The sequence below is a fragment of the Thamnophis sirtalis genome, unplaced genomic scaffold (assembly GCF_051295495.1).
Source record: "Thamnophis sirtalis isolate CommonGarterSnake01/CBP01778 unplaced genomic scaffold, rThaSir2_p1.2 scaffold_15, whole genome shotgun sequence".
NCBI classification, from domain to species: domain Eukaryota; kingdom Metazoa; phylum Chordata; class Lepidosauria; order Squamata; family Natricidae; genus Thamnophis; species Thamnophis sirtalis.
The window spans coordinates 9761128-9787604 of NW_028261395.1; the positions used below are offsets into that span (position 1 = coordinate 9761128).

The 26477-nt window shown below is 44.6% G+C and overlaps 1 protein-coding gene across 2 annotated transcripts in view; it reads left to right on the forward strand.

The window, feature by feature from the left end:
* The first annotated feature begins 553 nt into the window (after positions 1 to 553).
* PLA2G12B (phospholipase A2 group XIIB) overlaps positions 554 to 26477 on the forward strand; it is a 30661-nt gene continuing 4737 nt past the window's right edge. Inside the window, exons 1-3 of one of the 2 annotated variants that reach the window (XM_087702691.1) lie at positions 554 to 889; positions 16571 to 16647; positions 18066 to 18231. In XM_087702691.1, the coding sequence (XP_087558817.1) occupies positions 652 to 889; positions 16571 to 16647; positions 18066 to 18231 (481 nt within the window). In that variant the 5' untranslated portion in view covers positions 554 to 651. Of the gene's footprint in view, positions 890 to 16570; positions 16660 to 18065; positions 18232 to 26477 lie in introns of both variants that reach the window. The other variant, XM_087702690.1, reaches the window with a different exon arrangement.

Below are 26477 nucleotides of genomic sequence, written 5' to 3' on the forward strand. Positions count from 1 at the left end.
CAGGTGCCTCCTGAATTCTAGTGTTCCAATTAGGTACTGAAAACAACTAAGTCTTGCTAGATTTTCAACTTCAGATGTTTTGTGATGCACAACTGGGAAGAGGTCTCCCCCCCCCCCCAACATAGTTTAAATGCCATTAACCCTGCATGTACTTTTTGAACAGTTTTTAGGTTCTGAGACCGAGGATACCCTGAGGTTGGGGAAAATATCTGTCTTTCAAAAATTAAGGTGGGAAGCTCACTTTCTTTTATACTCTTTTCCCCCAAACATGAACTACTCCGGGCGTTTCAGCAGAAGCCATAAATAACTAAAATGGACCTAAAATGGAGGTGTGGATGGGGGACTCAAAGGTTTGGGGGAGAGGATGAGTTTGCCTGCGGGAGTTTATGATTACCCTTGGAATTCTGCCACCCCAGCATCCACCTAGGCAGGACATTTCAAAGCCCTTAAATATTGGGCAACACACAACGCTGTTCATGTGAACTTTGTGCTCCCTGATTCTGGTGACTTCACCTTGTTAACACAGCAGCGTTTAAAGTCCACCGCAAAAGCACACTCAAAATACCTTCGGTCTTGTTATCACGATCCCACTAACTCTGCTTCTGCTCCTGGAGATTTCCTGGGACCAATTTCGTTTTGTTCAACTTCAACATGAAGCTGTTCGCCGGGGCACTGATCCTGTGCTTATCTCTGAGTCAAGGGAAATGCACCGAAGAAATCCTTCAGGATACTGCCATCCCTCCTTCTCCATTGCCGGAGGACGGCTCCTACTCCGACTGGGGGATTGGGACCATCCGGGATGGCATTGACGCTGTTAATGGCTATTTTGACTTTGTCTCAGAGCTGTTAGGAGGGAAGAATGGTGTCTGTCAATACAGGTGCAGATACGGTAAGTATTTCTGCTGCTGCTCCTTTCATATCCAGTCCCTGATAGCACAACATCGTTATTTTGTGTTGACAGTTCTTGTTTCTTTATTTTGTTTGACTAGATCAGTGTTTTTCAACCTTGGCGACTTTAAGGCCTGTGGACTTCAACTCCCAGATTCTGGGTGTTGAAGTCCACAGGACTTAAAGTCGCCAAGGTTGAGAAACACTGCACTAGATGCTTTAATGATGAGTAATTGACCAAAACACTGTATTCTTACTGTCATGTTTTATTTTACTTCCCTGAACTGTAGCACTTTTATGATGCAAATTAGTGTATTTGAAGTGAACTCAACATTGCCTCTATTATCATGAACATCATGACATACAGTATTTCATCTGCAAAAGAATGGCTGTATCTTGGTATTCCTTTAAATATCATGTTTGTAGTTCCATTTATTCCAGCCAAACAACTAATACTAAACAGTCAGCATTACTCTTTTTTTTAATGTATTCAAAAGTTTTATTTCTTTTAAAACAAACATTTCATCATTCCTCAATCAGTAAGACATCGAAGTACAATTTTTTGTAGGTCAAAATAATTCTAGTTTACCACCAAATTCTTGTCTAGCCTAATGCATACCCCTCCCTCCCTCCACCCTCCCCCCAACCCCCCTCCTCCTTCCCCCCCCCGCCGACTTCCCAGAACCCGTACACGGTATGGATTTTTAACAAACACAGTCTAAAATCTATTGAAAAAAAGAAATAAAGAAATTAATGACATTCTACATTGACCTTAGCTTCTTCTTGCTGAACTAACTTTAAACAATTTAAATCATTCCTGATCTTAAGCATAGGCTAACTGGAATTTCTTGGTCCCGTATTTATTTTGTATATAATCAATCCATTTTTTCCAGTCTCGTTTATATCTCTCACTTGAGTGATCTTTAAGATATGCCGATATTTTAGCCATCTTGGCTAAGTTTGTAACTTTCAATGTCCATTCTTGAGTTGTAGGCAAGTCTTCCTTCTTCCAGTATTGCGCCACCAACAGTCTTGCTGCCGTTATTAGGTGCAGAATCAAGTTAGTCTCTACCACTGTAAAGTCAGTACATATACCTAGTAAGAATAACTGAGGAATAAACTTTATCCTTCTTTTAAAGATATTTGGCATAATCCACCATATTTTTATCCAGAATGCCTTAACCTTTTGGCAGGTCCACCATATATGATAATATGTAGCATCGAGAGAACCACACCTCCAACAGTCAGCATTACTCTTCAGTTGCAAAGACTGGCATGCAGCTCGTTTTTCTAACAAGTTGCCTTGTTTTCTAACAAGTTACAACTGTCCCCTCTTACAAGGGGACACTTCTCTTTACAATATACTTCTGTAATTAAAACGTGGTATGTTGGCAGAACATGGCTGTCTATTTGGCCTTGCTAATTGAATTGTTCTACTTCCCATGCATTTTAAGCAGTCCGATTTGTCAAAATGCCAACTTATTTTCTGTACTATGTGAGCTTTTGTATGCCTTCTAGTTTCGTAGGATCACTGTACATCCTTCCATCCTCAACCTACAACATTGGGGGAAATGGGGTATTGTTTGCACAGCTGAAGGGTACAAGGTTGAGAAAGAATAATTAGATTATGCACTTAGGGAATTCAGTTTTGAAACATTGGACTACAACAGTATGGATTCCCATAGACCACGTGTAATTCTCCTTTCTTCTTGCATAGACCCATAATCCCTGTCTCTTTTTTTTTTACCTCTCACCAGTGGTGGGTTTCAAAAAATTTTTGAACCTACTCTGTGGGTGTGGCCTCCTTTGTGGGAGTGGCTTGCTGGCCATGTGACCTGGTGGGAGTGGCTTGCCGGTCATGTGTTCTCTCTCTCTCTCTCTCTCCCTCTCTCTCTCTCTCTCTCTCTCTCTCCTTCCTTTTGTCTCTGTCCCTTTTTCCTTTTTTTCTTTCATCTCTCTCTCTCACTTTTTCTTTCTTTCTTTCTTTCTTTCTTTCTTTCTTTCTTTCTTTCTTTCTTTCTTCCTTTCTTTCTCTTTCTTTCTCTATGTGAGTCTGTGTGTGTGTGTGTGTGTGTGTGTGTGTGAGTGGTGGGTTTCACAAATTTTTGGAACCTCTTCTGTAGGTGTGGCCTGCTTTCCGGGTCCACTGGTGGAACCTCTTCTAACCGGTTCGGTAGATATGACGAACCGGTTCTACCGAACTGGTGCGAACTGGCAGGAACCCACCTCTCACATAATGACCACCCATAATCTAAGACAGAGGTCTTCAAATTTGGCAACTTTAAGATTTATGGACTTCTGGGAGTTGAAGTCCCAGAAGTTGACTTGTAGTCTTAAAGTTGCCAAGTTTGGGGAACCCTGATCTAAGAAATGAGTGATACACCCACTGATTTCTAACTGCAAAGAGCAATGAAAAACAGTGACAACAATCAGGATTGAAGGGAGTGAGGGCTTCTTAGCTAGAGGTGGGAGTGAGTGAGTGAAAGAGTGGATGTATTATATAAATATGTGTGTGGGCGTGCATTCACACTTGTTATAGCCCTATCCATCAGCCTTGCTTAACTGTGCATTCCGTGAATGGTTTCTCAGTATAAAATAATAATACCTTCCCCATCCATTCAAAAACCCAGGAGGCTGTCTATCACAGGTTGAGGAAAATAGCAATAGCAATAGCAATTAGACTTATATACCGCTTCATAGGGCTTTCAGCCCTCTCTAAGCGGTTTACAGAGTCAGCATATTGCCCCCCACAATCCGGGTCCTCATTTTACCCACCTCGGAAGGATGGAAGGCTGAGTCAACCCTGAGCCGGTGAGATTTGAACCGCCAAACTGCCGAACTAGCAGTCAGCTAAAGTAGCTTGCAGTACTGCACTCTAACCACTGCGCCACCTCGGCTCTATCATTTGCCCCGTCTAGCCATGTGGATTCAGGGCCCAAGTAACTTCTGGAATGGTGTTTTTTTTTCTGTGTGATGCTGTCAAGACTGATTTTTCCTCTTATAGAATACAGAGTCCCACTCCATTCTTCTCCCTGGGCGAAAGCTAAAAATGAATTTTGGGATCAGTAAAATTAACACACACACAAGGTCCTTGTGATGCATACCTAGTCCCTTGTGGCTGTGAAACAGCAACAGGAAAAAAAACCCCACAGATAATCTTGTTGGATGCAAAGTATTACATTCTTGTTCTTTCTTTGTTCTTCTGGTTTGCTTGATAATGTATATTGTTTTAATTAGGCTTTCTACACACTCCATTAGCCTCTGAAATTGGTACTAATGAATTCCCCAGCCACTGTTAATCAACTTCTTACCTTTCTTTTCCCCACTCATGTGGCTAATAATTATTTACCCTGACTTCTCTTTTACTTTAAGGTAAAAAAAAGGAGACATTTGATTCACACATAGACATGCCAAGATATATAGAAGATTCAACGCCAGTTCTTACATGATCACAACGAAAAACATGCTATTCTAATATCCTCGTTAAAGAGATGAGATTGCTTAGGGTGATTGGTGTTTTAATTGCTTCATTTACATGATGGCAATATGCTCTGTATACCACCCTCCTTGAAAAGTGTTTGAGACACTACAGATGGTGCAAACTATAGCATTTTGGCTTTGATCAGACGAGTGTTTTGAAGATCATGTTGGAACAACTTTACCAGCTTCCAGTTTTGTTTTCTTTTGACATAAATCAAGTTGTCCCTCTTTTTAAGCTATGAAATCCGTGGAGTCAGCTCTAGGGGAGCTGAAGGACCATTTCCTTTCTTATTAAATTACATTACTCGGAACCTATTATAATTATCATCAGCCTTGTTCTAAGTTCATGTCTTTGGCAGGGTCTACCTCACATTGGAAGCCCCCTTTGAGGTGCTATTTCTTTGAAATGCAACTGCTAATCAGCAGGCATCCATATCGAACCATTTAGCACAACATCCACTGTGCTTAAAACAGGAGCCCAAGACACATGGTACGATAGCAATAGCAGTTAGACTTATATACCGCTTCATAGGGCTTTCAGCCCTCTCTAAGCGGTTTACAGAGTCAGCATATCGCCCCCACAGTCTGGGTCCTCATGTCACCCACCTCGGAAGGATGGAAGGCTGAGTCAATCTTGAGTCGGTGGGATTAGAACCGCTGAACTGCAGATAACAGTCAGCTGTAGTGGCCTGCAGTACTGCACCCTAAACACTGCGCCACCTCGTCTCTTTTGCTTCGTCTTTTGCAGCCAATCATTCTGCTGTTGTATTTGTTTGAAAGGTCTGTTAAACAACTCGAAACATGCAGATCTGTTCATAGAAACAAAGTTTTAACATTAAAATGGTTAATGTTAATGGTTAAACTTTAACTGGGCGTTTGTGCACAGGATTATATATCTGTGTTCCTGTTCTTTGGAATAGCTCAAAATATTGTTTCTCATCCTGGCATCTTTAAGAGGTCTGGATTTCAACTCTCAGAATTCCCCAGAGTTGTCCTTTTCAGCTTCCTACTGCCACACTCCTCCCAACGGCCAGTAAGATCCCACAGGGTGGGCCTCCTTCGGATGCCGTCAGCCAGACAATGTCGGCTGGCGGTTCCCTGGAGGAGAGCCTTCTCTGTGGCTGCTCCGACCCTTTGGAACGAACTACCCCCAGAAATCAGGACCTCGCCCACTCTCATGGCCTTCAGAAAAGCTGTCAAGACCTGGCTTTTCCGGCAGGCCTGGGGCTGTTGACCTCATTGTTGAGGTCCAGCCCCGACTGAAACGAATGTATCTGTGTTGTTTTTAACTTGTCTATTTTTATTTTTATTTTCTTTTATTGTTTTTCTTCCCCTCGCTGTAAGCCGCCCGGAGTCCTCTGGGATTGGGCGGCCTACAAATAAAATTAAACTTGAAACTTCCTGACTCTGAGTGGCAAGCTGCAGTTACCAATTACCTCCAACAGACCGATTAGATCCCACAGATTAGGCCTCCTCCGAATTCCATCCACTGGCCAATGCCAACTGGCGACCACCCGGAGGAGGGCCTTCTCTGTGGCTGCTCCGACCCTCTGGAACGAGCTCCCTGTGGAGATTCAAACCCTCACCACCCTCCAGGCCTTCCACAAAGCCCTTAAAACCTGGCTGTTCTGACAGGCCTGGGGCTGATGAGTTCCTGTCCCCGCTCAAATGGTGTGGCTGTTGAATTGTTTTTAAATTGTGGTATTGTTTGTCCATGTCTTTGGCATTTGCTGGCTGGGGAATTCTGGGAGTTGAAGTCCGGACATCTTCAAGTTGCCAAGGTTGAGAAACACTGTTCCAGGCCTACCGGTTCGGACTGGTTCAGTCGAATAGGTGGTAACTTTTTTGTATGTACCGAACCTGTAGTAATGCTGGCATCAACCCACCGCTGTTCCGGGCTCCTCTGTAGGTTACGTCTAGTGTTGGTCTTTTGTAGCATGTAAGATTAACCTTGATGGAATCTTACCACGAGGTAGAATGAGTTCAGGGTGGGCTGCTGGGGGTTCGCATGGGTTCAGGTGATCATCTAGCTAGGATTCCGCCCAGTTCGGTGAACCCTCAAATGTCACCCCTGGCTGGCCCAACCCCTCCCACCCCACCCCACCCCTCCCAGGAGTCTCCATGTCACCTATTCATCATGCCAGGTAAGTGTTGGGCCTGCACGGAGGCTCAAGGATGGGGGAAACGGGTCTACCAGAGGCTCTGGAAATCCGGAAACGGGCCTGTTTCCGGCCTCCGGAGCCCAGGGGAAGCAGTTTTCATCCTCCCGAAGGCTTGAGGAAAAACTCCAGAGCCTGGGGAAGGTGAAAAATGCCCCCCACCCCCACCATGGTGCAAAAGGCTGACTAGGCCGCATCCACCATGGTCACGCCCACCCAGCAACGGGGCAGCGGATGTGTCAGATCCTCTCCATTAGATAATTAGGAAAGAAGACTCCATGTGTAGAAATCAAGTGTACTTTTACTAATTATAAATGATTAAAGGCATAGCGAAGCGAAGTCTGATTATTTAGGCGCGAAAGCGATTGATATATAGAATAGCCCATTCCCCCACCCCTTGGCATCACAGTTACAGTCCAATCATAAATCCCCCAAGTGTCAGGTGTGAGATAACTTCAAAAGGCATCACGAAGATGGAATGTCGGTGCCGTTAGTCCTGGCGGGAATATCCTACGCATGCGTAGTCTGACAGGCAGCTGAACTCCAGAACCTTCCTCCAGCACAATGAGTAACCCCTCCCAAATACCATGCCCTCCCTCCCCGTTTCATGGCAGCCAAAGCCACAGCAAAGCAGAGGCTGACAGGATGTGTTGCTGCAATTTTTGAAGCTCACCCCTGGTCATGCTTCTGGTTTAATAGGAGGACAGAATCTCTCAACTCTGAAAATACAAACTTCCCACTGTCAGATTTAATGGCTTGATCCGTTAGATTGAGTTCTCCCCGTGTTTCCTCTTCTGACCATTAAGCCACTGGGGCTCCTGTTTCTCTTCTCTGATTGTTTCCTACTGTAGACAGCATCTCTTCCCCTCAGTCCCCAAAGCCATCAACACATTTTGTCCCAGGGTGCCCCAACAGGAAATGCTTTGTCTTCCCAGGTGTCCTTTTTAAAATATACAGATATGCCTCTCCCACCAGATCTGACGGGATGAGGAGACACAATCAGGGAGACATGGTCCTTCGGATACTTCTAACTTTGTTACTGTATGATTTGTATGCTCTAATGTTTACACAGCATTGACTTTCCTCATTTTAACCTCAAAACAGGTTGCCATGATAAACTTTAAATGATGATTACATTGTACATTACTAAAGACACCTATTAGGGTGCAATTTATAAATTGAAAATGTTGTATTGTATTGTAAATTAAAAAAACAGTAAAAAAAATATTGGGTTCTGTCTGGATGGTCTCTTGTGACGAGCCGAAAGACAGAGAATGGAAGTAGCGATCTTCCTCCCATATTTGGGCATACCGGGGGTTGTAAAATCTAAATAGATACCTTTCACCCTGGCTGGCTGATAAGGAGTCGAGCTCTGTGGCTCAATGGTTAACACATCTGCCTTAGAGGCAATACAGCACAGGCTCGATTCCCAGTAAGGGTATGGCTAGCTGATGAGAGCTAAATAGCTTGAAATAGATCTATACTAGTCTCCCTTTATTTATTTATCAGCACAAATATAACATATATATATATATATATATATATATATATATATGTATGTATGTATGTATGTATGTATGTATGTATGTATGTATGTATGTATGTATAATTTGTGCTGATAAATAAATAAAGGGAGACTAGTATAGATCTATTTCAAGCTATTTAGCTCTCATCAGCTAGCCATACCCTTACTGGGATTCGAATATATATATATATATATATATATATATATATATATATATATATATATATATATATATATATATATATATATATATATATATATATATATATATATATATATATATATATATATATATATATATATATATATATATATATATATATATATATATATATATATATATATATATATATATACTTAAAGTCACAACCCCTGGTATGCCCAAGTGTGGGAGGAAGGTCACACTTCCACTCTCTGTCATTAGGCTCGTCACAAGAGTCCATCCAGACAGAAACCCAATATTTTTACTGTTGCCTTTGTTATATTTGTGTTTTTATTTGTGCTGATAAATAAATAAAGGAAGACTAGTATAGATCTATTTCAAGCTATTTAGCTCTCATCAGCTAACTTCTATAGACTATTAAGCTACTAAAAAGCAATGTAGTATTTTGAAACTCTACCCAACCCATTTTTTTTTGGGGGGGGGGGTAATAGCAATATAGCAATAGCAGTAGTCTTATATACCGCTTCATAGGCCTTCAGGCCTCTCTAAGCGGTTTACAGAGAGTCAGCATATTGCCCCCAACAATCTGGGTCCTCATTTTACCCACCTCGGAAGGATGGAAGGCTGAGTCAACCCTGAGCCGGTGAGATTTGAACCGCTGACCTGCTGATCTAGCAGTAGCCTGCAGTGCTGCATTTAACCACTGCGCCACCTTGGTGAGGGGGGACAGGGAGTGGCAATAGAGGACAGGCATAGATGTCCATTTGCCAAGTTGTAATATGTACTATGTATAGTCATGTAAGCATTATGCATAGCCATTTCACACACCAGTTGTCTGTTCCCTTGTTTTTCATCTCAACAACTACTAGGTAGTCACCAACCTGTCATACTGGTAAAAGTGTGTGTGTCTGTGTGTGTCTGTATCTGTGTCTGTGTCCGTCTGTCCGTCCGTCTGTCTCTATTTATCTCTCTCTTTCCCTGTCTAGCTCTCATCAGCTAGCCATACCCTTACTGGGATTTGAACTTGGGCTATATTACATATTAGGCAGACGTCTTAGCCATTAGGCCACAGGCTCTGATCCTCTCTTTCTCTGTCTAACTGTCTGTCTGGAGGCACAATTCAATGGTTGAGATCATACTTTGTTTATAAATGAGCAGAATAACAGAGTTGGAAGGGACCTTGGAGTTCTTCTAGACCAAGCTCTCTTCAAGTAGGAAACCCCATACCAATGATGGTGAACCTATGGCACGCGTGCCACAGGTGGCATATGGAGCCATATCTGCCAGCATATGAGCCGTCAGCTCCAGCTCACATGTATGGCCAGCTGACCTTGGCCTTCCAGAGGAGCGGGGAAGGCCGTTTTCAACCCCCCCGCCCCAGGCTCCAGGAAAGCCTCTGGAGCCTGGGGAAGGTTAAAAACCCTAACCCTAACCCTACTGGAAGTTCAGAAATGATCTGTTTCCAGCTTTCGGAGGGACTCCGGGAAGCCAGGAAAGTTTAGAAACAAACTTTCACTAGGGCCCATTTTTCGCCCTCCCCAGGCTCCAAAGGCTTTCCCTCCTCCCCAGAGGAAATGCCAAGCTCAGCTTAGAGGTGAGCAGTGTGGCGTGCGTGGGGGGAGTGTGTGTGTATGTGTGTGCACACATGTGCATGTGGGAGGGTGCTTTGCATTATGGGTGCCAGTAGGCACGCGCTATCACACGTGTATACTCACATTTTTGGCACCCAACAACAAAAAGGTTAGCCAGCACTGCCCTATATCATTTCACACAAACAGTTGTCCAATCTCTTCCTAAAAACCACCAGTGTTGGATCACCTCAAGTTCTGGAGGCAAGTTGGAGTCATTTTAATATATGATGAGCTTCTAGCTCTTGCAAATATTCTGGGTGCTATATTTGGCCCCAGTTATTCAGTGGTGGGTTTCACATTTTGTTACCACCGGTTGACCCTGCAATAGCAATAGCAATAGCAGTTAGACTTATATACCGCTTCATAGGGCTTTCAGCCCTCTCTAAGCGGTTTACAGAGTCAGCATATTGCCCCCAACAACAATCCGGGTCCTCATTTTACCCACCTCGGAAGGATGGAAGGCTGAGTCAACCCTGAGCCGGTGAGATTTGAACCACTGAACTGCAGATAGCAGTCAGCTGAAGTGGCCTGCAGTACTGCACTCTACCCACTGCGCCACCTCGGCTCTTCCATGTGCCCGGTCCCTTCTGTGCATGCTCCCGGCCCTCCATGGATGTGCTTTGCTCGAATGTGCACCTTCTGGGCATGAGCCTGGCTTCCACACCGTGCCTAAATAGGATGGCATAGAGCCAAGGTGGGTGGGCTGGACCGGGCCCACCCGCAATTTCCACTACCAGTTCGAGCAAACTGGTCCGAACCGTCTGAATACCACCTCTGCAGTTATTCCTTCATTAGATTGTTTTGACAAAATGAAGGGATAAAAACAATTATTTAAATATGCAAATTTATGTAGAATAGTCAAGTCAGAACATAACCAAGGAAAGCATCCCATGTTTAGGCGAGCTGACTCTAAATAAGTGAATTCAGCATCTCTGGTTTTAAAATTGATAAAAAATAACTTATCATTAACAGCCTTCAGATAGCAATGGACTAGAGAGGGAAGGAGATTTTAAGTTGTTTTGCACTAAGCAACTGTTTGACAGACAATCTTTTTTCCCCTCCAGTATTAATCATCTCTGTCCAAAGATGAACTCTTTTGCTGTGTGAATGAGTGGGTTTCCCTGTTGAAATGATGTTGACAGCATGTGAAATAGCAGATTTTTCACTATCTACAAGCAGATGGGACTGTATGAAGGAAGCCATCTACGAAAGGGCTAGAACAGTGTTTCTCAACCTTGGCAACTTGAAGATGTCCAGACTTCAACTCCCAGAATTCCCCAGCCAGCAAATGCTGGCTGGGGAATTCTGGGAGTTGAAGTCCGGACATCTTCAAGTTGCCAAGGTTGAGAAACACTGGGCTAGAATGAAGAGGTTTATTTTATAAAAGAACATTACTTCTTTGATAGAGGTATTTCAGAGGTGGGTTGCTACTAGTTCGCACTGGTTTGTGCAAACTGGTAGTGGAAATTGGGAGTGGGTCGTCGAACCAGTAGGGACGCAGGCTGGCCACGCCCCCAAACCAGTTCCCCAGTCACCCATGCCGTTGCCGGCATGTTTTTTAGTCATTTTATAATGTTCTGCGCGTGCAAAGAACAATTTAAAGGCAACTGCGCATGTGCAAGCAATGCACAGAGGGCACACACTCAAGCGAAGCAAACCAGCAGTAACGCTTACAGCAACCCACCCCTGGGCTAATTGTCTCCTCACTGCTTTCTGGAGAAGATTAAACCTGAGCTTCAGTTACCTTTTTAACTCTTTTTGAGTATCTACGACTCGGAATTCCCCCCCCAACCCAAATAGAGTTGTTACACTATTTATGTAAAACATGATTACTTATGTGAATATGTAATGACGAATGTTAATTTTTGGGTTCCACCACAAAACCGCGCTCGACTAAACCGCGCCCGACTAAACCGCGTCGCTGACGTCATCAACAGGGCGACAACAGCGCGGAGACAGAAGCACGCTGTAAACCCTAAACCTAAAATTAACCCCTAAACCTAAACCTAACCCCCTAACCTAATCCTAAACCTAACCCTAAACCTAACCCTTAACCTAACCCTAACCCTAACCCTAACCCTAACCCTAACCCTAACCCTAACCCTAACCCTAACCCTAACCCTAACCCTAACCCTAACCCTAACCCTAACCCTAACCCTAACCCTAACCCTAACCCTAACCCTAACCCTAACCCTAACCCTTAACCTAACCCTAAACCTAATTCTAACCCTAAACCTAACCCTTAACCTAACCCTAACCCTAAACCTAAACCTAAACCTTAACCTAACCCTAACCCTAACCCTAACCCTAACCCTAACCCTAACCCTAACCCTAACCCTAACCCTAACCCTAACCCTAACCCTAACCCTAACCCTAACCCTTAACCTAACCCTAACCCTAACCCTAACCCTAACCCTTAACCTAACCCTAAAGCTAACCCTAAACCTAACCCTTACCTTAAGTTGAATCGGCTTGCTTTCAAAGCGCTATTTAAAGCGCCCTTCTTTCTCCGCGCTGGCTGTTGTCGCCCTGTTGATAATGTCAGCGACGCGGTTTAATCGGGCGCGGCTTAGTCGAGCGCGGTTTTGATGGGTCATGAATTTTTGCTTGCAGCTAATGTTTCCTCCTTTATTTGATAGTTGTCAACTCCCTCAAACCAGATATCTGCAGGGGACAATGACAAAGAAGTCATGATGATGGGTTCACCGACAAATGCGCGCTCGACAAATGCGCGGCGACAAAACCGTGCCGCGATGAAACAAACAACATTCTGCGACGCAAAAACAACATTATAACCCTAACACTAACCCCCAACGCTGTTTTCGCATCCCACTATGTTGTTTTTTTCATCGTGGCGCGGTTTTGTCGGTGCGCATTTGTCGGGCGCACATTTTTCGGGTCACGATGATGGTCACAACCACATACAGGCAGTCCTTGACTTGCAACCATTCATTAGAGACCTGGTGAAGTTAACAATGTCCATGAAAAAGGGACCTGCGATTCACTTAATGACTGATGGTTCACTTAACAATTGCAGTGATTTGCTTCAAAACCTTGGCAAAGAAGGTCTTAACATTTGGCACAACTGACTTAACAACCATCTTGCTTATCACTGAAAATTCTGGTCCCAATTGTGGCCATAAGTCGAGGTCTAGCTGTATTCAAAGTCCTTACCCATTTTCTTTAAACGCACTGCACATGTGACATACAGAAAAATGGCACAGGGCTTCCATTATGCAGTTGTTATTGGCATTTTGACTCTTTTGAACCCTCTTGTATCAGTCTCAGTTCTTAAAACCTGCTCCTTTTATGCTATACCTAAAATATAACGTTCTCCTTCCATAAATTAGCTGTATTACTTCATTATAATGAAGAAAAGCAAGGTATTTTGTCTTATTAAAAAACTTCTTGAGTTTCTAATGAGGGCATGATCTGCAAACATTAAATATGGAATAGAAAAACTATAATCTTTGATTACCGGCGTACCACATTATTTGTTAAATTTGACAATAAAGGTACCTGGAGTGGCATATACCGTCTTTCCCCGAAAATAAGACCGGGTCTTATTTTCTCTTAGGCTTGAAAATAAGCACTCTGGCTTATTTTTTGGAGAGGTCTTATTTTTTTTTTGAGGTAGAGGAGGTGGGAAGCGCAGTCACCCCATGTTCCACAGATCAACTGAGCCAGCAAGGGCCAGTGAGGCAGAAAATCATGTGGCCTGTTGGAATTGGCTCTCTGCAGCCTCTACCCAGCTACTGCTGCTTCAGAAAAAGACAATTCTGGAAGATTGTGGGAAGCGTGTGCTTCAGTGGTGGGTTGCAGACGGTATGCCCTGGTACAGGCGTACCAGTGCCTACCTGGAGCACCAGGTACCGTTCCGGTATGGTGCTCCGGAGGGCCCACCCACCCACCCAAGCTCCTTACCTATATTTGAGCTCTTTGGCACTTCCGCACATGGGCATGGAGTGCACAGCACCTGCATGACACTCCGCCAAGCAGCTGGAGTGTCACGGAGGCTCGCAGAAGCATCACAAGAGGTAAGGACGCATGCGCGTGCTACTGGTGTGTGCATGCATGCTGCACATGATCATGGGGTGGACGCCGGGCCCCGTTACACCATACCAGTTGCAACGGGATCCGGAGCCCATCACTGGTGTACTTACAGTAGAAGCAAACCACAGTCTGTCCCTTTCAAGCAATCAAATGTATGTGTGTGTGAGAGAGAGAATGAGAGAGCGAGGGAGCAAGGGAAGAGAGAACCAATAATTGCAGGCAACACTGTTTGAAAGGATTCCGCCGTTTCTCTTTCTCTCTCTCTCTCTCTCACACACACACACACAGACACAAAGAGACATTTCATGAGGAACAACAGAGAGCAATCAGGAAAGGGGGTTGACCCTCCCCTGCCTCCAGCTTGGCACTTGCTCAGGTGGTGCCCCGAGGCCTGCCTCTGTGTGGGTGACCCCTGCTCGGCCCACATGAGAAATGGGTTCCCTCGCAGCACCTCATGTCCCGCATGAAGCCATCTGGCTCAACCCCCACCAGCGTTGGTGGCCAGGATCGGGTCAGAGCCACCGGTGGCAGCAGCCAAAATCAGCAGGCATCCCAGCCACATAAAGGCCGCCCGAATCCCCAGGCTGTTCACAACTTGAACGAGCTGCATGCACCACTGTGAGATTTGTCATACCCGCACAGCCTCTTGGAGCAGGACCCTGCAAGGCTTGCTGCAGCATTGCACTTGTGAACGGCAGCACTGCCACAAGCTTTACCATACCGGCACAGCTGGCATCCTGCCGCAAGCGGCTGCAGCGATATGCCGAACTTGCGGCAGTGCCGCTGCTCTCGCGTACAACAGCACAACAATCCTTGCAGGGTCCAAGAGGCTGCACTGATGTGATGAACCTCACGGCGATGTTACCACTGACACATGCAATACTACAACAAGCTTTGCAGGGTCGTGGGGAACGCTGAAGGCTCGGAATGGAGCCTTTTCGATGAACGGCAGGAAAATGGGCTAGGGGATTTTCCTGCCTGTCATCAGCACAGACGGACATCCCAAAAAGGCGCCATCCCAAGCCTTCAGCGTTGCAATCAGGGGAGGGCTCCAGCAGTTGCTACTGCCGGCTTGCTCATGGCTGCGCCGCGCCGCATGTGCAGTACAATAAAAATTGCTCTGAACATGTGCAGAAGCAAAAGCAAGACGGCGGCAGCTATGGCACTGCCTGGAGAACCAGTTTGGGGGCTGTTGGTTCCAGTAACCCAGGCTGCCAAACCAGTACCAGTTCAGCCGAACTGGTCCAAACCGCTAGCAATTCACCACTGGTTGCACACTGGTTGTGTGTCCTTTTCTCAAGAGACATTTGAGCATTTAAAAGGGACTGGCTGCGCCCAGAGAGAAGGAACTAGAGGCAGCTCCCAGTCCTCATTGGTTCAGTTGATCTATGGCAATAGCAATAGCAGTTAGACTTATATATCGCTTCATAGGGCTTTCAGCCCTCTCTAAGCGGTTTACAGAGTCAGCATATCACCCCCACAGTCTGGGTCCTCATTTCACCCACCTCGGAAGGATGGAAGGCTGAGTTAACCTTGAGCCGGGGAGATTAGAACCGCTGAACTTCAGAACTGCAGAATCATGGCCCTGATTAAGGGGCTGAACAGCCAAGAGGTAACTGGGGAAAAGCTGCCTCCTGTGCTAGCCATGCCTACTCCCTTCACTAGGGCTTATTTTTTGGGGTAGGGCACAGTGGTTGGTTTATTTTATTTTATAATTTATTTTATTACCTGTTCGCTGGTGCGCATTCGCTCATGTGCAATGCTTTTGCGCATGCGCAGAAGCATCCAGGCAGGTGGGCGGAGCCTCCAGCCACTGCCACTATCTGTTTGCCCGATCCGGGGAGAACCGGCAGAGACTCACCTCTGGTAGGGCATATAGCAATAGCAGTTAGACTTATATACCGCTTCATAGGGCTTTCAGCCCTCTCTAAGCGGTTTACAGAGTCAGCATATCGCCCCCCACAGTCTGGGTCCTCATTTCACCCACCTCGGAAGGGTGGAAGGCTGAGTCAATCTTGAGCCGGTGAGATTTGAACCGCCGAACTGCAGATAACAGTCAGCTGAAGTGGCCTGCAGTACTGCACTCTAACCACTGTGCCACCTTGGCTCTATTAGGCTCACCCTGAAAAAAGTCAGGCTGGGGCTTATTTTCGAGGTTGGTCAGGGTAGTATTCTCGGGATAGGTTGTATTTTTGGGGGAAACACGGTGTTTGGTCATAAATTTCCAGCTCCAAAAGTTATTTTGTTTTCAGCGGCCACATCTAAAAGGCTAAAGACAAAAGGAACCCCTTTCCCAGCCTGCTTTTATATTTCAGAAGGAGAGTGAACAATTCAAAACTGAAATGCCCAGAATTGAATTATAGCTGTGAACACAAGTAAAGTTTCTGATCTTCCGTATGCATATTGGATTTTTAATGAAAATGTATGTTCTTGTCTTTGGCAAACCCTAGCTGTGTCTCTCCTATTTTCCAACAACATTGCAAAAGACAGAATTTCTAGCTTTTGAGCCGCTGCTAAACCTTATCATCCTTTATCACTGGCCATGCTGATTAGGTCTGATGATAACTGGAATTCAACCTCTGAAGGATATCAGATGCACGTACAGGACTTTATGTTATACTGTATAATTCTTTTCAAGGCTGCCACAAAGCACTTTTCTTTTTTTTTCCAGGTAAAGCACCATTGCCTAGACCGAATTATAAATCTCCAGAACCCAATGGCTGTAGCTCCTATTTCCTGGGTCTCAAGGTACCAGAAAGTGTACGTACTAACAACCCATTTCCCATACGAAATAATTAACTAATCAAAACATCCAGGAAGAAAGAAGCGTTCGACCTTGCTGTAAATAGCTGCAATTGCTCAACTATGTCTATTCAAAGTTGGCTGGACAGTCAGCCTCCCCGTGTTATGCAAGCTATTTCTCTGTGCTTGCCAAAGCTGCTTATGGCAGACAAAATGAATGTGTTTTTGTCTGACCACTGCCCATAGAATTTACTCTTTGATTGGTTGGGCAACTGAATGTTTAATCCCCAACTGTTAGGAACAGCTGGAGTGTTAAGTATATCTTCTAAAAATTGCAGATTTAAAAATGGGTCTCTGGCTAGAAAACCCCTATCATCTCAATAATTAAAGTTAAAGGCCCAAAGTACTGTAACGTGAATATTAACAATAAGAGGGCTGCTAAAACAATCAAATCTGATTCAGAGTAGACTCCATTCATTTCACCTCAACTGGTGCCACAACTTAATTTCATTTAGCCAGCATCTGATATTTTCCTAGCAGATGTACAATTTGCTAGCATTGAAATCCGCCCCCCCCCCCCCCCCCCCGTTACAGAATTCTTTGTTGCAAGAATCCTTTGCAATTGCTGAATGGAAATTGCATTCTCCATAAATGCGTATTTCCTTTGTACAAGTTCATTTTGGACAGCCTATTAACCTGCCCAGGGGTGGGTTCCGGCTTCTTCTACTGCCGGTTTGCTCAGAGATGTGCTTCGGACACGTGCGTGCTTCAGGCACATGCTTGATGCATGCGCTGGGCGCACGCTCCATGCGTGCATGGACAGTAGTAAAAAATGCTTTTGCGCATGTGCAGAAGCAAAAAACAAGATGGCAGTGCCTACGATGCCGCAGATGGAACCAGTTCAGGGGTGTGGCCGATCGAGTTACTACCTATTTGGTTGAACCGGTCCAAACCGGTAGGAACCCACCTCTGGTACTGCCCCGGCTTCAGGCTCGCTGTTCACAAATTGCTGGTACTTTCAACATGATGCAACAGCAGGGAAGCCTTGCTCTGCCACCCTAACATTTCCAAGAAAGTTTGGGACGATTGCCGCTTTGTTGACCTATTCAGCTTGGCTGAAAGCATCCTTGGACGTTGAACAGTATCTTGTCGCTCAAAGCCATGGGCAGATACAGCACAGGAGATCCTCTCCTGGTTCCTATTTATTCCCAAAATAAAATAGAAGATCGATTTGCCTAATCTCACATTTCACTGCAGTCTTCCTGCTGAGCAAGGCAGTCAAATGTACAGCACTTTCCCTTGTTGAAATATTCATTGTGGAGAGGCACGGAGAGCTTTTTTTTATAGGAGAGATGTGGGAGGAGGGGAGAATCCTTTCAAACCCCAGAGTGATTTTTCCCACGTCTCTTGGCATTCTTTTACAGCTTGACATGGGCATCCCAGCCATGACGAAATGCTGTAACCAGGTGGATGCATGTTATGATACCTGCGGGTCTAACAAATATCGCTGCGATGCCAAGTTTCGTTGGTGTATGCAGTCCATCTGCTCTGACCTTAAACGGAGCCTTGGTTTTGTCTCCAAGGTAGAAGGTAAGTTTCCTGATGGGGAAGATGTTAAACACATAAACACATGACTGCAGTGCCTCACCACGTTCTGAGCTAACAATAGAGACAGGGACAATAGCAACAGCACAATAGACTTATATACCGCTTCACAGTGCTTTACAGCTGTCTCTAAACAATTTACAGAGTCAGCCCCCAGTATTGTAGGCTAATTCTGCCCACAGCCAGAAGTTCAATCCTGACCAGCTCAAGTTTGACTCAGCTTTCCATCCTTCCAAGATCAGGAAAATGAGGAGCCAGATTGTTGGGGAAAATATGCTGACTCTGTAAACCACTTAGAGAGAGTTGTGAAGCACTGTGAAGTGGTATATAAGTCCAAGTACTGTTGCTATTCTGCCATGAAATCAGTATAGGACTCTGACGTTCTGATTCTCTTAGCAGCAGGAAACCAATGATCAGTGGGACACTCCTAGTAGTAGCAGAGTAAGAGGGAAATGTATGATGGGAACCAGTAGGCAGGCACCCCTACCATTATTAGCAATAGTACTTAGACCAGTGTTTCTCAACCTTGGCCACTTGAAGATGTCCGGACTTCAACTCCCAGAATTCCCCAGCCAGCGAATGCTGGGAGTTGAAGTCCGGACATCTTCAAGTGGCCAAGGTTGAGAAACACTGGCTTAGACTTATATATCGCTTTGTAGTGCTTTACAGTCCTCTCAAAGCAATTTTACAGAGTCAGCATAATGCCCCCAACAACAATCCGGGTCCTCATTTTACCCACCTCGGAAGGATGGAAGGCTGAGTCAACCTTGAGCCTGGTGGGATTCGAACTGCCAAATTGCAAGCAGCCGGCAGTCAGCAGAAGTAGCCTGCAGTACTGCACTCTAACCACTGTGCCACCAAGGATCATATAGTAACCTGGACTTAGGCCCTTGTGAATCAGCTCAAAAATCAAATATAAGTAGTCCTCGACTTACAACAGTTCATTTAGTGGTCATTCGAAATTACAACACCACTGAAAAAATGAGACTTATGTTTTCCCACTTACTATATTTTTCAGAGTATAAGGCGCTCAGGAAGATAAGACACACCTTAGTTTTTGGGGAGGAAAATAAGGGGGGGGGAATGCCTACCAGATATTCATCCGTGGCACGACAAAACTGCGCTCGACTAAAGCGCGCCCGATTAAACCGCGTCGCTGACATCATCAACAGGGCGACAACAGCAAGCGTGGAGAAAAAAGGGCGCTTTAAATAGCGCTTTGAAAGCAAGCCGATTCAAGTTAAGGTAAGGGTTAGGTTTAGGGTTAGGGTTAGGGTTAGGTTAAGGATTAGGGTTAGAGTTAGGTTTAGGGTTAGGTTAAGGGTTAGGGTTAGGGTTAGGGTTAGGGTTAGGGTTAGGGTTAGGGTTAGGTTTAGGGTTAGGTTAAGGGTTAGGATTAGGTTTAGGGTTAGGTTAAGGGTTAGGTTTAGGGTTAGGTTTAGGGTTAGGTTAAGGGTTAGGTTTAGGGTTAGGTTTAGGATTAGGGGTTAATTTTAGGTTTAGCATTTACAGTGTGCTTCTGTCTCCGCGCTGTTGTCGCCCTGTGATGACGTCAGCTACGCGGTTTCGTCGAGCGCGCTTTAGCCGAACGCGGTTTTGTGGTGGAACCATATTCATCTGGCTAGCATCCTTCAGCACAGCTTCAGCACATTAGTTTGCTGGTTATGAGCGAGCACGGAGTTGGGGCTGAAAAAAACCTCATTGGGCCTGAAAAACAGCTTCTAAAGCACAGCTGATTGTCGCAGGGAGCTGCAATTAGTAAAGCAAGCGAAGCGTGGAAGAGGTAAGAGAAGGCAGCTGCTGTTCCGGGTTGCCATTTTGGGCTCTACACTTCACGTTTTCAGTCTCCAAACGCTCCGATCACTGCCCAAAAATGCAACACGCAGAGGCAGCGATCAGTTGCGATATGCTCTGGTGATCCCAGCAGCCTTGAACAGATCTCAAACGGAGTGTTTGGAGTCTGGAAACATGAGGCGCGGAGCCCAAAAATGGAAGCCATTGTCTGTGGCAATCTCTGCAGCCAGGAAGAGCATGTGTGGAGGTCGAAGGGTGGGAGGCAGAAGGATGGGTGCATGCGCGGAAGTGGCACATGCACTTGCAAAGTAGGCGCAAAGTAGGCGCGAATTGGTGGTAACAAATCTGTATTGAGAGTATCTGAATTATTTTTTTTTAATCTATCACCCTGATGGACAGGGAAGGCTAAACCAGATCAGTGGTGGGTTTCAAAAATTGTTCGAACCTACTCTGTGGGTGTGGCCTCCTTTGTGGGAGTGGCTTGCCGCCCATGTGACTGGATGGGAGTGGCTTACCGCCCATGTGACCGGATATGAAGATGCCGACGACACTTGTCAGAACCACCTTAAATTACCTCACACACAGCACTGGCATGCATAAGAATAGGATGTAAACTTGTTTTTTAAAAGGCATCTTTGGTTTGCGTTAAAACAACTTCAACACACGCAATGTTCTGATTGCACCACAAACGCAGTAGTCATCCTTACCTTTCACAGAGGCACTGAGTTTTATAAATATGAGCATGATAGTGTAGAATAATCATATCCAAGGACCAGTGGTGGGTTTCAAAATTTTTTGGAGCCTCTTCTGTAGGTGTGGCCTGCTTTCCGGGTCCACTGGTGGAACCTCTTCTAACCAATTCGGTAGATTTGACGAACCGGTTCTACCGAATAGGTGCGAACTGGTAGGAACCCACCTGTGAACTTATACTTATACTCATCCTGAAATAATTAAAAAGCACAGTAGGCTGCATGGTCCAGGCCAAAAAACCTGCATTTTTTTTCTTATGAGATTTATAGAATATAATTAAGTAGGAATGGAAGTAAAGTAATTCCAGATGGATGCTACAAAAGTGACTCAACAATTTTTTTCATTGCAGTGCTTGTACTCCTGAAAGGACCGATAGGGAAAGCGTGGCTCTTTACATATTAGGACTCAACTCCCACTCTGGGAGCTGACTCACGATCCCAATTAGGATCAGAATTTATGCTGCTAAGCCCGGTGGCTGTTAAATGAGTCACACTCAATGCGATGGCCTTTTTTTTTGCCACGTCTGTTAAGCGAATCACTGAGGTTCTTAAGTGAACCATGCGTTTGCTAAGCAAATCCCTCTCTCCCCCCCCCCCCACCCCAGTGACTTTGCTTGTCATCAGCCAGCTGGGAAGTTTTCAAATGACGATTGTGCGACCTTGGGATGCCGCAACCATCATAAATGCATGCTGGTTGCCAAGAATCTGAATTTTGTTTATGTGCCCAAGGGGATGCTGCAACAGAGATCAGTGTGAGGGCTGCTCATAAATCACATTTTCCAGTGCTGTTGTAATTTTGAACAGTGGCTAAACAAATGACTAAATCTGCCACTACCTGTATCATCATTGTCATCATCTTTTTTTAACGACCCCCATAATCCCTTGCGGGGTGGAGTCTGGGCAACTTGAATGGAGCTAGCAGAGTGTTTTAATGGCCGGATGCCCTTCCTGTCGCCGATGCAGAGTTTTGTTCAGCAGATAAATTCTCAATGTGCTCAGAGAGAAATATCTGCCTCTACCTAGGATCAAACTCACAAGCCTCCTGATTGGGAGGTGAGAACTTCACCTCTAGGCCACCGCACAACTCCAAATCTGGAGTAACTGTATTTCCCTCTGAATAACTAAAAGCAAAACTTCCTCTAAAACCAGCCGGCTGAAGGAAGGAAGGCAGGAAGGCCATTGCATTAAAAGATGCAGAGATTTATCAAAACATATTTGCGAATTTAAAAAGGCGTGGAACACTGAACCAAGTATTTTGAAAAAGCTCATTCAGGCAGAAAGCAGCATTTCATCCTCACGCACCATTAAGTTCTCTTTGATTAAATCAGAAACAATTAGATGGCAGAGGGATTGCTAATTTATTTTTCAAATGTAATAATTAAGATAAATTAGGAAGCTCCTACTTCAGAGATACTGAAGTATGGGGACTAGCTAAAAAAAGTGACTTAATAATTCACTGGCTTCATTAGGGTGCTCGAATGTGTAGATTCACCACTTCCTGGTCCCATGGCTTGAATTCAACACATCTTACTCAAAAGTTTCTCCTCTTCTCCTCTGTGTCTTTCACCATTTCAGCAGTAATTATTTATATATCGATAAATAGGGGTGAGGACTGATTTGGTTTCCACGAAGTTTGGGATTAGAATATTGTCCTCTGGTTCTGGGTATGTTGCCCAGTTTTGTACGAGCCTACTCTAGGAATTTACCTTAATACAGAAGATTAGTGTGAGTAGTCCTTGCTCAGGTTCAGCTACAGTACACTCACTGGCATTATCTTCTAGAGCAGTGATGGCTAACCTTTTCCGGGCCGAGTACTCAAAGTGCAGGTACAAGGACGTAAATGTGTGCACGCATGCCAGTGGTGGGTTTCAAAAATTGTTTGAATCTACTCTGTGGGTGTGGCCTCCTTTGTGGGAGTGGCTTGCTACCCATGTGACCGGATGGGAGTGGCTTGCCACCCATGTGACCGGATATGAAGATGCCGACGACACTTGTCAGCACCACCTTAAATTACCTCACACACAGCCCTGGCATGCATAAGAATAGGATGTAAACTTGTTTTTTAAAAGGCATCTTTGGTTTGCATTAAAACAACTTCAACACACGCAATGTTCTGATTGCACCACAAACGCAGTAGCCATCCTTACCTTTCACAGAGGCACTGAGTTTTATAAATATGAGCATGATAGTGTAGAATAATCATATCCAAGGACCAGTGGTGGGTTTCAAAAAATTTTGGAACCTCTTCTGTAGGTGTGGCCTGCTTTCCGCATCCACTGGTGGAACCTCTTCTAACTGGTTCGGTAGATTTGACGAACTGGTTCTACCGAATAAGTGCGAACTGGTAGGAACCCACCTCTGGCGCATGCCCAAACCCCCAAAATGCAATGCACTCCCCCATGCACGTGCCCCGTCCCACAAATGTGTGCCCTGCCCATGCGCTCACAGCTCTGCACATGCACAAACAGCCCCGTGCACTTGCCCCATCCCCATGCATTCACATGTGACTCCTCTCATGCACCCCAACCCCCACACATGCACGCACAATCCCTGCACATATATCCTGCTCCCCGTACCTGCGTGTGTGCCCCCTGCACATGTGCCCCCACTTACCCCACGCATTTGCAGCAGAGACCTGAAGGCTAGGTGGCCTGCGGGAGGTGCACGCATATGAGTGTTGGAGCTGAATTGGGGCAACGGCTTGCGTGCCATCAGAGAGAGCGCTGCGTGCCACCTCTGGCACAGCTGCCATAGGTTTGCCATCACAGTTCTGGATGCTGAGGCAAACATCTTTCTTAGCTCTTTCTGAAGATGCCAGGAACTGAGCCTTTGATCTTATGTATACAGACCATTTGCTGTCCCATTTCCTCCGTTTTCCTACTTCATTTCTAGAGATGATCATAGAGCAATCGCACTTAGCAATAAGAGCTAGGGTGGCACAGTGGTTAGAGTGGAGTACTGCAGGCTACTTCTGCTGATCATAGGCTGCCAGCAGTTTGGCAGATCGAATCTCACCAGGTTCAAGGTTGACTCCGCCTTCCATCCTTCCGAGGTGGGTAAAATGAGGACCCAGATTGTTGCGGGCAAGAGGCTGAATCGTTAAACCGCTTAGAGAGGGCTGTAAAAGCACTGTGAAGGGGTCTATAGTCTAAGTGCTATTGCTATTGCTAGATTCATATACCACTCCACAATGCTTTACAGCCTTTTCTAAGCAGTTTATAGAGTCAGCCTATTGCCCCCTATAAACTGGGTCTTCATTTTACCCACATTGGAAGAATGGCAGGCTGAGTCAAGCTTGAGCCAGTCAGGATCGAACTCCTGGCTGTGAGCAGAGTCAGCCTGCAATACTGCATTCTAACCACTGTGTCACTACTACAGCTCCTAAGTAAGACAGGGGCAACATTTACCAAATAATTATGTCTGTGATCAAAACGCATCTTTCTCCAATCTACTAAGGGAAACTTTTACCTGATCCTTTCTAAAGAGTAAAAAAGGAACTATTACCTGATCCTATCTAAAGAGCATCCCAGCACAGCGTGAATCTTTTTCTCTCACACAAAAACGAACAGTTACATAACGGACAGTTTGAGTGATCTATCTTTTGAAGATCGGCGGAAGGACGAGGCAGGACGTAAGTCGAGGGCTTTCTGAGTCCTCAACACTATCCTTCTAAGGGAAAAATGGAGGGAAAGAAGTGTTTTAAGACCATTGTGAATTTAATAGTATAATCCATAAATACCACATTGGAGGCACTACTAGTTTACTTTGTTCTGAGAAGTTTTGCTTGCTGTTGTATGCCTCTATTATTCAATAATTATTGGATTATTAATTAACATTATGATTTAAATATAGTGCTATCATTAAATCTGCTCCAATTTACATATAAATATTAAATGTTAACAGTTTGTTGAAAAGGACGAAAGAAACCTGTGAGTTATATATAGATTTTTATTAATGAAAAAAACATTCATAATAAACAGTATTAATGAAATATATAGAGCAATAACAAAGCCACAAATCATAAATGCATATCCTGTCGAAAAAAATGATTTGGTGGCTAATAAACTCTATTTCACATTAGCTAAATTTATCCTTCAGTTAGCCTGAATAAAATCCCCCAAAATGCTGAATCATACTAACTAGAACAGAAAATCTAATTTGTATGTCTGAATTCATAAACACTTCTTTTAAAAATTATGGTATCCAAGCATATTACAGCTAGCTCTGAAAATATTAGGCTTCTAGATTCCAAACCTTTGCTATATTCTGCCTTCCGAATTAATTTAGCTGAAAGAAATAATGAAACCCATATTTTAATTAGGAAACACTTTCTCCCCCAGTTATATCATTTTCCATAGAAGAGCCAAGGTGGCGCAGTGGTTAAATGCAGCACTGCAGGCTACTGCTAGATCAGCAGGTCAGCGGTTCAAATCTCACCGGCTCAGGGTTGACTCAGCCTTCCATCCTTCCGAGGTGGGTAAAATGAGGACCCAGATTGTTGTTGGGGGCAATAGGCTGACTCTCTGTAAACCGCTTAGAGAGGCCTGAAAGGCCTATGAAGCGGTATATAAGTCTACTGCTATTGCTATTGCTATATCGCTATTGCATTCTCTCACAGACCCAGTCGCCCTTTTAAATACTCAATTTCTGTATTTATTTTCCTCGCCTTGAATTTCTCTCTTCTCTCTTTTTAATCCTCCTTTAAGTATTTATCTGGAAGGAGATGTCCTCTCTTTCTTATAGCAAATGTCTCATGCATATTTATAAAGCTATATATTTTAAATCATGTTGCCAAAGATCTTTTCCAGATTGGTTCTACTGGTTAATAAAGGGGAATAAAGTTATAAATATTGGCTAGAACGCCAAGACTTAAGAAAGTCTGCTGAAAAGAAGAAACTATTTCTCATAAATCATTTCAGAAGCCAGGAAGAAGAAACCACAGTGGGGAAAATAGCTTTTTTTAAAAAAAAAACCAAGACTTAGGACACTGCTTCAATGGGATTCTTCATACACAATTTTCTGTTCTTACGAGGTCTGAAATGTTTAGACATGCTGAGTCTCTATTTTCCTAGTATCCTTGTCTCCAGTGCTTTACTTCAGACTTATTAGGAAAATGCTAGTTTGACCTTTTTGGCATAGATCTTCTTCCATAATAAGATCTAGGTGTCCTAGTGACCACCACTTGAGTACAAGCCAGCAATGTGAGCCGTTGCAAAAAAAACCCCAAACCAATGCAGTCTTAGGCTGCATCAACAGAAGGATAGGGTTAAGATTATGAGAAGTGATAACACTGCCCTATACCACACTAATGGGGCCACATCTGGTGTACTGCATCCAGTCAGTCAGAATACAGGTGAAAGGGACCTTGGAGGTCTTTTAGACCAACCCACAAGCACAAGCATCCTATACCCATGATAGATAGATAGATAGATAGATAGATAGATAGATAGATAGATAGATAGATAGATAGATAGATAGATATTTTATTTGTATGCCACCCTTTTCCCTGGGGGGACTCAGGGCGGCTCACAGTTCAGGGGGAGGGAGGACAAACCATGTTAAACACATAAAACAATACATCGTTAAAAGCACAACATTCATACAATTCGGGTGGGGTCAATATCTTTAACCCCAGGCCTGTCGGGACAGCCAGGTTTTAAGGGCTGTGCGGAAGGTCTGGAGGGTGGT